Raw genomic sequence first — 14,246 nt, 5'->3', positions numbered from 1 at the left:
TGTATTTGGGATACAATTTATTTTTTTCAAAATTCGATCAGGTGAGTGTAAGGTCCATTTGTATCCAGTTTTAACACCTGCCTGTTTCCATATGTGCCATGTTTGACAAGAACACCAGCTTCCATGCATTTGGCATTGGCAGCCAGCTCTTTTTCACACAGAGTCACAAACTGAGAATAAAGTTCCAACCCTTTTTCTTTTTCAATGTTTGCATGGTACTGCATCCTTCTTCCCTTTGGTTTACCACCTAGGGTAGCTTGTGGTATGATGAGTACATTGCCTGGTAAATCAAGAACAGAGACAAACTCGCCGTTTTCATTTTCACTTAATTTAACATTCAACAGCGTATCGACTGCAAATAAAAATAAAATAAGAGTTAGTATTGCTGAAGTGAATTAAACAGGACACCAAAAACAAGAGCCAACAAATAGTTTGACAAACCACTGAGTAAAAGAAACTCTTTATTAATGAACTGAAACATGGACAATCAATAAATACTTAACCAACTAATACATCTGAGTATTGTGAGGAATGTGAAGGATATTAATATTATATGTCGAAAGTTCTAGTTTTGGGGGAAGTGATTGGCTATCTAAAATCCTAAAGTTGATTCTAGTTGGACACCCCCAAAAGAACCCAGGATGCAATTAGTGAGCCTTCCTTAATGGCTTGATACTTAGATAGGCAGCATTTGCACAACACTCCACAATGTAGGACACACCATCCTCAGTGCGCTTTGGAGAGCGTTTTGCCCTGACTCTCTTTTCATTCTGGTAGCAGCAGTTTGCAGCAGGACCCAGCACTGATCTGAGCTGAAGGCACAGCTCCAGAGTTTGGTCTCAAGTAGAGCAAGCGTCCTTCAGGGCTCCACTCTGAGACATGCAGATATCAGTTTGTCACTTGAGACAGGAGGTGGGCAGGAAAGTCAGATGCAATTTGGCTTAAAAGCCAGAGCACAGAAACTTGCAAATAAAATCAATGCATTTACTAACTTTAGATTTTCTGGTGTTCCTGTAACAAATCAAATCATTACCCAACTCTGTAAAAGCTGGGAGGATACTAGTCATGCCTCCAAACCCTAAACATAAATGTTTAATGCTGTTAGAAGCAAAAACAGCTGAGTTGTGATTCAGGAACCAAACCCACACACCTAAAAAGATTCAAAATATATTTAGGAAACAATATTCTCTAAGAGAGGCATTCAAGAAGGATGGTCCTAGATGAATCTCCTGACAGGAAACAGAACTTTCTTTTTCTGGTCTGTTTTAGCTGCCCCACAGCTGAAAATATAATTATTCTCAAGCAACATTCTCAGGGAACTCTCACTAGCACAAAATAAATTTTTATATCATAAATATTTAGCATTACAAAAGGACTGTGCCCTCCAAGACCCAGAGAGATGCCCCCCAGGAGTTGCTCTCAGCATTTTTAATAACACCTGTACTTGTGCACTGTTGGTCTCAGCCAGCAGCCTGAAATAGACTGAAATAGTGAAATATTGTTACACAATCTTTAGCCAAATCACTAGTATCAGCCAGCCACAGAAAAGGGGCACTTTTATCTGGAATATGCAGCATCACAGAATTTCCCAGGTGAACCAGTGCTACTGATGGAGGAAAGGAGGGAGAAGAAATGACATAAAAGTAAAAAAACAAAAACAAAACAGAACAAAAAAAATCAAGTCCAAACAGCACTGGATAAAGACAGAAATTGCTACTATTTGACCTTATCCACAGCATCTTCTCTGCTGCAATGTAAATGTTAAAGTGCATGTGGAGAAGAAGAGAAGAATTGCAGACATTGCTGTTATTGCTTCTGAACCAGAAAATGCACATGCTAACAGTGGATGTTACCACTGAAGCGAGATGGAAAAGACTCTGTTTCATTATCCACACAGCTCCCTCTACCGGCTATGATTTGAAATATTCTGCACATACAGTGAGATCAGTGGCAAAATACTTATCAAATCAAGCCATGAACTATTTGAAATTCAGTTCTGTCCTGGACTGAAGTTATTACCTGACACATGTAATATGGTAAACAGCAGATGCAGCATTTTCTTTGTTTGCCACAATGTTATCAGGGGAATTTGTTTTTTGTGGTGGTCATGAACAGACAGACAAAGAAACAAGAAACAGTCAAAAGAAACAAGACAGACCAAACTCCTCTTTCAGCCAGGTAATTGAGTTAGAATAATGCCATTTCATGGCTTACCCAAATGGCTGCTACCTTCTCTGCCTCAACTGCTTTTCTTCCTCTTCAAACAATACAATAATGCATATGGATTATATCATACCAATTTTTGGGACAAGATCCTCATCAGCACCTTTGAAGAAGCATATGTAGATAACAAGCCCTGTCTGGATCTACAAAAGATTGCAGAAAACTATGTCAGTGTTTCTCATTATCTACAATGCATGCTTATCATTAAAGCAGTATCGAAAATGACAAAACCACATAACAAAGAGCAGTTTTAGTTATTTAGTACAGCTTCAGACATTGAGTTTACACCCCACACTGTGCAAGATAAGATATATACTCATTATCTGCAAAATGCTTCTACATACAATTAAGACAATTTATTAGTTCCACGTGAAGCCAAATTTAGTTGGACTGTAGACTGTAAGTACTAACATAGGTGACAAGAGGAATTAGTATAGTTAAATCCAGCATAAGAAATAATTTAAGCTTTTCCCCCATCAAATGTACAGCTAAAATCAATTTTCAGTGTGAACTATATATTATTTCCAATTACAAAACATGAAAAACACCACAGGACTTGTCAAAGAACTGAATTTTATTTTGATGTTGAAAGTAATCTAGTACAATATAATTCTGAAAAAAAAACATGGAGCCTCTTAATTAAATATTTAAATATAATTACCAACAGCTGTGAAGTTGTTCAGAATATTATAAAGTTGTTTGAAATACTATTTATAGGCCTGGGTAAAATCTAACTGGCAAAATGGAACTTTTCAGCTGACTGGTATAAAGTAAGGGATATGCCACATCTCTAGCATTCAGAGCAACTACTCATAAGAACTATGTATTTGAGAGAAGAATTAGGCCTCTACTGAGGAGAAAGCACAAGAAAACTGCTGTGTAGCTTTTCTGCTCACTTGGTTAGTCCATAAGGAATGCACATGCACCAGCCACGCTTTACTAAGCCAGACTGACAGGCTGTGCAGCCAGCAGCACCTGTCTCATGCACAAGTGTACCTGCATGGCTTAACTTCTCTGGGAAAAATCCAAAGCATTCACAGGCAGACAGGATCCACAGACAGTACATAAAGAAACCTCCACACTGCCTTGTCAGAAAAAGTATCTTTGTAATTTTGTTTGAGGAAACAGAAAGTCAACTTGTGAAATACCACTGAAGAGATGTTAAATAGATTGGCACAGGAAGGAGTTATTAATGCTATCAAAGCAAAAGGATAGAAAATGTGAGTAGCTTATAAAAAATACTTGGCAAAAAAAATTTCCTCTATTTGTTTTTTCCCCAAATGATAAAGGTTTTTGGTAAAGAAATCTTAGCTATACACATGAGATTTTTGTCCCTTTGTTATTGCAGAGATTAAACAAAATGCTCAAGGCAATGACTGAGAAAAGCTATGCCTTCCTTCTCAACTATTTTTCTAGTGACTAACTTCTGAAGAAAGAGAACACTCTTTCTAGCCAAAATGTCACATGCTGAGAACTTTGAAAAGCTTTAAATGGCTTCTTTTAAAACACTTTTTTTTTGGTACAGTCTTACAGCAGTAACAACATTCTGCAAGCAGCTCATTTTAAAGACACAAAAAAGTATGTAAAGTGACCTCTGCAAGTCATAAGGCCAGACAGATAAAATAAAATACATCATTGTTTTTTCCAGACTCTGCTCTTATTTGATGTTTGTTTTTGAATAAACCATTTATCACAAGATGAGACACACATATTGAAGAAAATTAGAGGGACAGGAGGTTAAATGAGAAAACAATTAATTCAGAGACAAGTTAAAGCTGAAAGAGGATGTTTCTATTTATACTGCATGTTCATGGTCTTCTAGAACACTTTACAACCATGATAAAATTGAAAGCTATGCAACTATTAGTAAGCTGAAGCTTATGGTTTCAGCTATGACTGAAAACTGTGGTTCAACACGTACAGCCATGTTTCAAACCCTGGTTAAGTCCTACTTTATTCTTTAGTTTTCTTAATTGAATAGAAGATGTGAAATCAAATGCAATTACAAGACCAAACCAAGTAATAACAATGTCAGTTTGACCTTATACCAGTCTTCCAAGTGTCCTAAGACTTGGGCTTATTGTCAATGTAATGTGTAAACTTTGTGAACCAAAGCAAAACCATTGCCATTGCTGCAGCTCCTCTGTAAGCTACCAAAGCCTGGCTGACTGCTCCTCAGACCTCCATTTAATGCGCAAAAATTCCAGCAAAATAACACAAAAAAGAATATCATAAATTCAACATGCTGGTGTGTAGACAGCCACTGCAAGGAACCTACTCAGTGACCAGACAGGAAAGCTGTGCTCTATGTGGATCTACTGTGAGCAGTAAATGCCTACATGAATAAAGCAGCAAAGCAAGATACTGTGCAACAGTGGCATTTATTATACAGTGTCTTAAGTAATTATCAGATCAAGCAACCTGCTGAACCAGGTCATGAAGGGCTGAAGTACCCAGCCCCAATGCCATACAGACAGTCTTAGCAACACTGTGTCCAAATGCTGCTTTTTAGTTCTTTGGCAGGAAAAGACAAATAACTGACTCCTTTGTCACCCTCCTTACTAAATACATTAATCTGTATTTTTCAGGATTTCATTAGCAAAACTGAAATATATTCTGCAAAATATTATCTCCACTTTTTACTATTTTTTCCTCCAAGAAAATGCAGTAGATAACAAAATCTTTTTAATTCTTAGAAAGTCAGTTTGTGAAACTACCTTACATAAATTATTCTGTGACATTTCCATTTCAAGTTCAGATTTACTACCCTCTGGGAAGATTTCCTCATATTTCTTATATTCAGTGTGGCAGAGAGATGACATCATCTGCCACAGGTCACAGAACAAGTCTGTGCCTGGTGTTTTGCACTTCTTTTTGCCATAGTAACCAGAAAAGAAGTCAAAGGAAATAAGATAAGGAAAAGACAGTCTTCCTTGCATGATGTGTAGGCACTTATACTTTTTAGCTGAATATTCATTTTATGTTTCTTTTCTCCCACAGTTATGAAATACACCAAACCTTATTTCACTCCTACCTTTACAAGAATTGCTTTTTTCTTCCTATCTTGCTGTATACATAAACCTTTTATGCAGGGTATATAATAAAAATTCCCCATAAACAAGACATCCTATGCGCAGTAACCCTCAACAGGCCAAAAAACTCAATCATGAAAACACAATGAAGGCAGAGATTCATGTATAAAGTACACTCCTAACCTTTTTGAAGACAAGGAACATCTGCTCTGAAGTTCCTAAAGTACCTACAGGGGTCTCTTATAGCTCAGAAGCTTTGAATACCTACAGTATATGCCACTTACAGTATCCTAGAAATGTCTGAAAGTCAGGTCCTACTTTTAATTTAATTGGTCATAAAACATCAGGAACCCACTGGTTGATGTAAATAATAGTTGGTGATGTCTGTACTTTTAAATTTTTTTGGTTTTGCATTGACATGCAAAAACAGGGAGTAAATTAAATGCAATTACAAGACCAGACCTACCAGAAAATGTCAGCAGCAAAATTTCCTTACAATAACCTCTAAAGTAGTCACACTGGAGAAAATAAAAAACAACAAAAACTTCCAATTGGCTTTTTTCCTGCATGGTGACTAGTTCTTGTTAAAACAGATTCCTCTTAAAAATCCCCAGGTACTTGGGAAAGATTTCCAAGTACCCATCTCAAATATTAGTAAGGTTCATGTCTGAAAAATATCTTCTGGAGACCACCCAAATCTCTTTCAGACTCCTTTAGTGATATCTGTTACTTTCCTAGTGATTTTGCAAATTAGAGAGATAAACTACATAACCTCCTTGAAGCAAAGTAAATCATATCTCTCAACCACAACAACATGTACCTTTTAAAATAGTTTAAAAGACAGCAAAATTACATTTCTGCTTTTCTTTACTAGATCTACAATTACTTCTGTGATTTGCAAGCCAGAAATAGATTGTTTCTCCTACAGTTAATTTATGCTGTGCTAAGTGAATTTTATTGCAATTAACCTTATACTGAGAGGCTAACAATGCAGTATATACAGACACACAACACTGTGAAACACAGTATCTGTGAGATCACACTTTTTTCCTCCCAGTAAAACATTCTGGCTTCCCAGACCATACTGCAGAAACTAGTTCTGCTGGATCCACCTGCCCCTTCTGAACAAAGAGAGGAATGTTTTAAGGCTAATGTGAAAGGCAGAGTGTACTCTTTTCAGATGTGCTGAATGAATGCACAAACCCTTTAACCATGCTAGAGCTTTTACTTTTTAAAATTTATGGAAGTGACTGTATTAAGCCCCTTCTGTTGTAACGGTCTTTAAAAAGGGCAAAAGACCAAACCAAAAAACTCATGGGCTAACTAGTTGACAATGGGCAGAAATGAGTTATTCTAGTGTAGGTAACTCCCAAGCAGTGACAACTACAGCAGGTCAGTGCATTCCAAACGGCAGCAGCCTTCGTGCTTTGGTAAAGAGCCCTGGGCTGCACGCACAGCACATCGACCGTAGAGTCTGCAGACCCACCTACCTCCCCCAGCAAAAGACTGTGGCAGGAAAAGGGGGAAATACAGTGTTTTCCTTAACGTGAGTCGTGGTCTGCATGGTAAATTTCATTTTTAGTTAGTGTTCTGGAAACAAACAAACAAACCAAACAACATCAGAACTAGTGCTGCCATAGTCCCACAGCCCTACCTGGCCTTTCTTCTCTAAGTTAACACTATCTCACAACAAACTAAAGCTGACAGCTGAGCCCACCAGCCAAGGTTGTTGTGTTTCTGTGAGTGTATTTCAGAAAAGAAGGAACAACACAGTTAGAAGGGAAGCGTGTGGTCGTGGAGCAGTCGTGATCCTGAAGAGGCTTCTGCCTGCGTAGACTCTGGAGCACAGGGAGAGAAGGAGCAGCGGAGAGAAAGCACTGTGCGCCTCCTGCTGCTTGTCCCTTTGCCGAAGGGGCTGACCGCAATAACCGGGGGGCGTGGGGAGCGCTCTGCAGTGGAAACGAGACGAGGCTGGAACACGGCCCGAAGCGCAGCCCAGCCCGGGGAAGGAGCGGAGGCGGCTCCCCTAAATGTCCGAACGCCCCCCCTTTCCCGCCGGCGCCCCGCTCGGCTCGGCTCGGCTCCGCTCACGGGGGGAAGGCGCGACGCCGGCGGCGAGGGGCGGCCCGCGGCCCACGTTACCTCCACCCACTGCGCCTCGGAGCCGCTCTCGGGCGGCCGCACCTGCAGGCGGGCGGAGACGCTCTGCTGCAGCAGGGCCCGGGCCCGCGCCGGCCGCGCCGCCGCCATGGCGAGCCCGCAGAGCTGAGGGCGGGGCCGGGTCACGCCTTTCCGGCACCGGCACCGGCTGGGGCCCGCGGGTCACGGGCGGCGGGGAGCGTGAGCGGGACGTGGTGTGGATGGTTAAACGGGGGCTTATGATCCGCCCTCCCTATGGAGGCGGCTGAATAAAAGCTTTGGAACAGAATTAAACAATTTCTACAGCTCTGCTTACTGATGCCCCAATAGCTAGCAGAAAGCGGGCTATGGTTTCTTATTTTGATGAGAAATGAAAGATTTCCTTGTCTTCTGCTGGGGAAATGTTACATGCTTGTGATAAGAGCGGCATGCTGTATAGTTTATGCATGGAAAAGAGAGTCTGAATACTGTTTGTTATTTCTTCTGTTCATTACTTGTGTTTCAGGTGGCTGAGATCAGTCTATCAAGTTGGCAGATTTCTCTTTAATGGTACTGCATTGGAGCAGACGGAACAGAACACGCAGTTAAAAGGGATCTGGATATCCAGTGATCCAACTCATCTGGGAAAAATAAGTGCATAGTTTTGGAATAAGCTCCCACTGCTAATGGGAAAGGTTAAAATATTGCAAGTGGTTCGTTTATTATCTTCCAGGTTTGTAGCTATATACCCTGATACTCCTTGAACAGCTTCCATGCTGGAAGAGTTGTGTCTTTCTCCTATACATGAATTCTGACAGAGAAAAGTTTTGAACAATACTGCGTTCATTCACGTCAGGATAGAATGATATGGAATTCAGGATCTCTCTCCAAATTCATTTGTACAACTGTGTTTAAAAATATTGTATTTTTAAAAGAAAGTTAATATATAGCAGTGTGAGTAAGAAGCTGAATTTTAGTACCTGGAGTCTATTGTAGAGTGAGATTACCAAAAATCTCTATTGAACAGCAAGGGCCCATACGCACTAATAAATAATCAGTGTTACACATAGGGATATATTTGACTTCTGTCTGTCATTTTAAAAGAAGATTCTTGATGTATGTTCAATGAGGTTGTTCTTCCCAAAGCAAACCTTCCTGGAAGAATGGGAAATTGCACTAGGTAGTGTATGAGTAGCTCATTTTTTGTTTGCTGTACGATGTTTTTATTCAAACTTGGCTAATTTTATTTAAAGTACCTTCTGTTCATTTTCTTGAAAGCTGTATCCCCAGACTCATTAAGAAGAGTTTAATGAGGTAGAAATCCAGTTAAAATGAGAGGGTTTTCCTAATATATTCGTGATATAAATTGATTGTTAAGGAAAATGGATTTTGCTTCAGTCTGGGCAAATTATAATAAGCAGATTATAGAGGGCTATTAGTATATAAGGATATTGATTGTTACTTGGTGCTGTGCCATTATTTACACCAGGGTATGATGGAGAACATTTATTCATGTGCAAGTTTCAATACAAATGCCTGTGAAACATTGCAGAGAAAAAAAGAGTATGACATCATTGTTTATGTATGGATTCTTGGTGGAATTATGTTGTATTTTCCTTGGGAAGCCAAGTAATTCTGTTGCACCTTGAATTTCTTGAATCCTACTGGCTTATTGTTAGATTAAGAGCCTCTCCTTTTAGGCCAAGGAATGATAGTAAATTTGTTGGATAAATTTTAGGCATGGATTTGGATTTGACTGTGGGTTTTATATTAAAAAAAAACCCACATCCTGACATCTAAAGCATATATCCATGAATAAAATATATTGGTATTTTTATCCGGTACTATATAAAGACATTTTTTCTGCATGTTTTAGATTTAACAGTTGTCCCAGAATATTTCCTGTGTCCTCTCTGCATGTTGTCACTAGATCTGAAAGTAGGTATTTTGAGAATGGCACCCAGAAGACATTTCTGGTTATTTTCAGATCATTTCTCCTTCAGAAGGCAGATGGCAGTCTCACAAATTGCAGCGGAGGTGTGTTTTTTCCCTACTCTTTGTGGGAGTGGTTAAGTTCAGGAAGTGTTTGGATAACACTCTCAGGCACATGGTGTGATTCTTGTGTCCTGTGCAGGGCCAGGAGTTAGACTTGAAGATCCTGATGGGTCCCTTCCCACTCAGCATATACTGTGATTCTATGCATTTTTAGAACAAATCCTCTTGTCAAGAAGTTGGTGGATGCTGGAAGGAAACTCCAGCTTTGTGGGGACTCAGCTTTCTCCTTGTCTTTCAGTACCAAAATGATCTCAAGTGGTTGAATTCTTCCCTGGGAATGGTTGTGGGTTTTTTTGTTTGTTTGTTTGTTTGGGGTTTTTTTTTTGGGTTTTTGTTGTTACTATTAAGTTTGGTGTTGCATACCATTTGGCAGTAGCAGGAGTTGACTGCACCTTTGAGGGGACAAGATGTATCTGGGATGTTTTCCCTTTGTCTGTGGTGTCTGAAACATGATCAGTGGTCTTTCATGGAGCTACCACATCGACAGACTTGCCCCTATCTGTTTTGAAGAGAAACTATACAAAGCTGCAGCAATGCTTATATAGCAAAGATACAAAGTAGGTTGCTGCCAAGGGTTCTATCTTGGTAGAACTACCTCCTTTGGGACAGATGGAGCTGAATGGCTCCAGAGTGTCAAGGGAAGAATTAGATAACATTTCATTTTCTCCATTGCCAAATTTAGAACTCTTCCCTTGCACAACAAACCAAAAAATTTAAATCACTTAGAATCATTTAGTAAAGGATCCTGGATGGGAGCCACTATTGGTGTGAAGGGTGAGACAGAATGTGCCAGCTGTTAAAGATTGCTGTTAAAAGACTTATCAGAGAATAGCCTGGAAAGTAGAATTTGCAACAAAAAATTGCAAATTTCCATCACAAGGTAAAGATATTTCCACAAAATAATTTGTAAAATAGGATTCATGTTGAAATAAAGTAGAATTTTAATTTGGCTATGTGGAAACAATAGGTCAATCATCAAAGAAATAAAAAAAGATATTCCGTATCTTTAGTCCAAGATGTTTAAACTACCCCAGATCAGCTCAGAATGTTAGTGTGATTTGTTTCTGAAGTGATGTTTATTATCATACATCTTGAACTGAGTCAAGTCCTTCACTTTCTGTTGGAGGGTGACCTTCTTTTCTTCTCTTTTTCTCCCAATTTACTTATTTTATTTCTCTTTTTGAGCTACTTGCCTTATCAAAAATAGCACAAATAGGTTCTCTGGCTCCTATATTTGGTGATTATTTTTTGTAGCCTATTTCTCAGTCTAGTTCAAGACCAAATTAAGCCTACTGCAGCCCTGGAAATGTTAGCTGAAATGCTGATTAGCTGGAAGAGACAAGGTACAGCTCAACAGCAGTGTGGGTGCACAGAGGATTAGCTGGTGGTGTCAGAATAATTTTACTTCTAAGACATGTTATGATGACTGTATTTAGTACTGACTTATTCCTGGTACTGTCCAGAGGTCAGGAGCGTGTCTGCCTCCCACCCATCATCCTCCTTCCTCCAGAGGTATTTAAATAAGAAAAGCAAAGAGGGCGTGAAGAATTTCCCTAGTACAAATCAGACAGCAGAAATGAGCAGTCCTGTCAAAGACCCCAAGTATAGCACAATGCCTATGCAGAGCTACCAGAAACAGCTCTCCCAGAGAAGAGATAGAGTGAAGCCTATCACCCACTTTGCCTTCCAAACTGCCCCCCAGATCTCTTCAGCATTTGAAAGAACTATTGCAGACTTCTGGGGGAAGTTGATAAAGGAAGATGGTAGTCTAGTTTTTATCTTTGCCCTTTGTACAGTACCTCTGAGGAAGGTCATGGCTTCTTCAACTCCAGTTCTGTAGCATCAGAATTGGTCCACCTCTTTTGCTCTTCCAGCAGAGCCAATTAAATGTCCCCACAAATGTCAGAATTGTTTGCAGTGAAGGCTGGTATTCCTGTTGTGGAAGTACAGTTCTGTGATTTGAACAGTTGATTTTCTCTGCTAGTTGTGTTTAAAGAAAGCAACAAAAATTTAATACACAATTAAAAATAGATTAGTGTTTTGTTTAGTCCTCCATACAATTACAAAACAGACACTGAAATGTGTTATAGCAATCAAAAGTTAATTAAACTTTTGAAAAAAATAACAGATTCAATGTGAAAGCTGTGTCAGATACAATTACTGGTTTTTATTGTGGCAAGCAGAAATTTGCATCTATTAGGGGAAAAACGTAGCCAGATAAAAGACACACAATCTGCTTGCTTACTGTGATTGCCTAAAGCAAGTAAGAACAGTGTTAGTCAGTTTTTCTCATTGGGCCTGTGACATTTAGCTACTCTGTTATTTCCTGCTTGGATGTCTCCTGAACCAAATCTTTGTCTGTATGATTGACAGGCATTAATGTTGAAAGGATTTCTGTATGATTCTCCAGTGGAATCAACAGAGCAGTGGGGGTGCCCCACCTGCAGTACATGCCATGGAGTCTCACTGTGACATGGTGGTGTTACAGTTTGCTTAGAAGCAATATGTTTATTCTTTATTTTCATGGCATTGAGCTGATCCCATATGCCCATATGCTCTTTCTTGTGCAGAGCCAATCTTGAGTTTCAACACCATACTCTTAATTCTGGAATTCAGAGGGAGGCTGAACAAAGTAATGAAGCTGACTCCATGAGGAGTCTCTCAAAGGTCAGCAGTTTTCTGCCTTACCATTAGCAATGGTATTGCTACATCCAGGTGGATCCCTGCAGGTGTATCCAAACGTACTTGCTTCCCCGGTCTCCTGAGTTTGGGATCTGGGTTCTACACAGCAGGAGCACATGAAGACAGCTTGGGTGCAGGACAGTACTGACTCAATGGTGAGGGAAGCAGCACCCAGCACTGAGCTAGAAAAGGGTAACCTTATGGTCAGAGGGCCTGGAGCAAAGAGGGTGGGAGTCATAGAGCTCAGTGACAGCCAACAGCTGTACAAGCTGTTTGCCACCCCTGAGCAAGCTCAGTAGGGTCACCCAGAGCACCCTTGGCCAGTCAAAGCCAGTTTCAGCTTCCTGTGCTCTGTATGGAGCTGCTGACCACATGAGTTCAGGGCCTGGCACTGCTGTGGCAGGTGGGGGTCTGGTTTGCTTCAAGACCCTGAGCTAACCAATGCCTGGCTGATGTAGATGGTCTTGCAAGCTGGGTTCCTCCTGATGGAGGAGATATTTACTACAGCCACAATAGAGCACAGCTCCTACATTCTTTATTTTCCTACCATCAGGGTTGGTCTGCTGGATTATACTCTTCTACCCCTCCCATGTAAAGAAATTAAAGTCTGTTCTACCCATGTGTTGCTGCATCACTGCTCTCTTCACCTTATAAACACTTTTGCAATAGCAATTAGTACTACAGAATGGGGTTGTGTTATTTAATCCCATTTTTTTTTCATCTTCAGTGAGAAATTTTGACGATAATATGAGGATGTTGCTATAGACCAAGATGTGTCAATATCTTCTAGGATTTGAAACTTGAGCTTCCATGCTTTCAGCAGATGCCATGTGTAACATCAGAGTATTGACATAAAGCCTCACGTTATTAAAAATGGACATGAAATGAGATGTGGCTTTTTCTGTTCCTTTCACAAACACTATGAGAGTCATTTATTATTCTCTCTGTACCTGGAGGACTCCTTGCCTCCAGTTACTGTTGAGTATGCAGGCATAATAAGGCTGTGTGTCAATTTTTTTTCATTTATATGGATGACTTTCAAAGTAAAACTCACCACAGCTTCAGGCCAAAATCTTTCTCCTTGAGTCACAGCTCCTATCCTTTTTTCCCCTCAGGCATACTGATCCATAGCTAGTCAGGGAAGCATGCACACAAATGATAGGTCATTAGGAGATTCTCTGAATGGCAAACCTCTGAAGTCAGCCCAAGTGCTATTTGCCATACATCATGATAAAATTTGTGAGTTTGAGGAGGCACTAATTATATGCTGGGTCTGCCATTTATGAGTTGTTGGAGCTGTTGTTTCCAGAACAGCAACCTCTTTCACAGCATATTTCTGCAAGGTTGCCAGAGCATGGTGAGCCAAGCAGAGATTGAGAGATTTTGGCATTTTATCCCTTTCAATGAGAAAATATTTCATTGCAACACAAATTGATACCTCACCCTGCCATAGTGAAACATCATATACTGATACAATGATGTTGATCTATGGGCTTTTCTTAAAATTTTATTTTAGGAACTCATTTCCCTTAGAACAAGTGGCAACTGTAAGACTTTCATTTACCATCAGCCTTTGGTTTTTGATGATTTGTTTCAGTAATACAATAGTTTAAAAAAATCCTTTCATTTTATATATATTTTTTATATATACTTACAAACACGCCTTTCATTATTTTAACCCGCATACATAAAATGTGATCTTGGGAGGAAAAAGCAAATGTTTAATACAGTGAGTGAAATAATAAAAGATTGTAAATTCTAATGAATATTCATGGAGTCAAATAAGATAATAAACATGTCAAGAAATGATGTGGCTTCCTGCTATGACTTCCAGTGTAGATTAACATGTTTCAAAGAGTAGTGTCAAAAATTGTTTTTTAATTTTTAATTTTCCCACTTTCTCAAAGCCCCAATTTTTTAATGCATGTTTCTGAATTCATTTAGGATGATACTACTAATGTATTAGTAGATAGCTCAGAAGCATTGCAATGATAGGATTTTTCTCATATTCTTTGATTGGTTTATGCTTTTTTTTTTAAGCTGCCAAAGAGTCATGGTTTCTTTCTTTTACAAAAGATGCTAAATTGCTGCTACAGAATGGAAGTGAAACACTATCTTCAATATTTGAAGCTATAA

At 39.5% G+C, this 14,246-nt stretch overlaps 1 protein-coding gene across 2 annotated transcripts; it reads right to left on the bottom strand.

The window, feature by feature from the left end:
* On the bottom strand, window positions 1–7,578 carry DTD2 (D-aminoacyl-tRNA deacylase 2). 2 transcript variants are annotated; one of them, XM_074542713.1, is made up of 3 exons: window positions 7,440–7,578; window positions 2,297–2,366; window positions 1–352 (listed from the first exon to the last, which is right to left on the bottom strand). In XM_074542713.1, the coding sequence occupies exons 1-3, from the start codon at window positions 7,503–7,505 to the stop codon at window positions 27–29; spliced, it is 462 nt and encodes a 153-aa protein (XP_074398814.1). In that variant the 5' UTR covers window positions 7,506–7,578; the 3' UTR covers window positions 1–26. The 2 variants fall into 2 exon arrangements, with proteins under 2 accessions (XP_074398814.1, XP_074398813.1); XM_074542712.1 differs by having other exon boundaries at window positions 7,398–7,568.
* Window positions 7,579–14,246: the final 6,668 nt, after the last annotated feature.

This window comes from Zonotrichia albicollis, chromosome 6 (assembly GCF_047830755.1).
Source record: "Zonotrichia albicollis isolate bZonAlb1 chromosome 6, bZonAlb1.hap1, whole genome shotgun sequence".
NCBI classification, from domain to species: domain Eukaryota; kingdom Metazoa; phylum Chordata; class Aves; order Passeriformes; family Passerellidae; genus Zonotrichia; species Zonotrichia albicollis.
The sequence above is the reverse complement of the archived record's forward strand: the minus strand, read 5'-3'. Positions and strand labels throughout refer to the sequence as shown.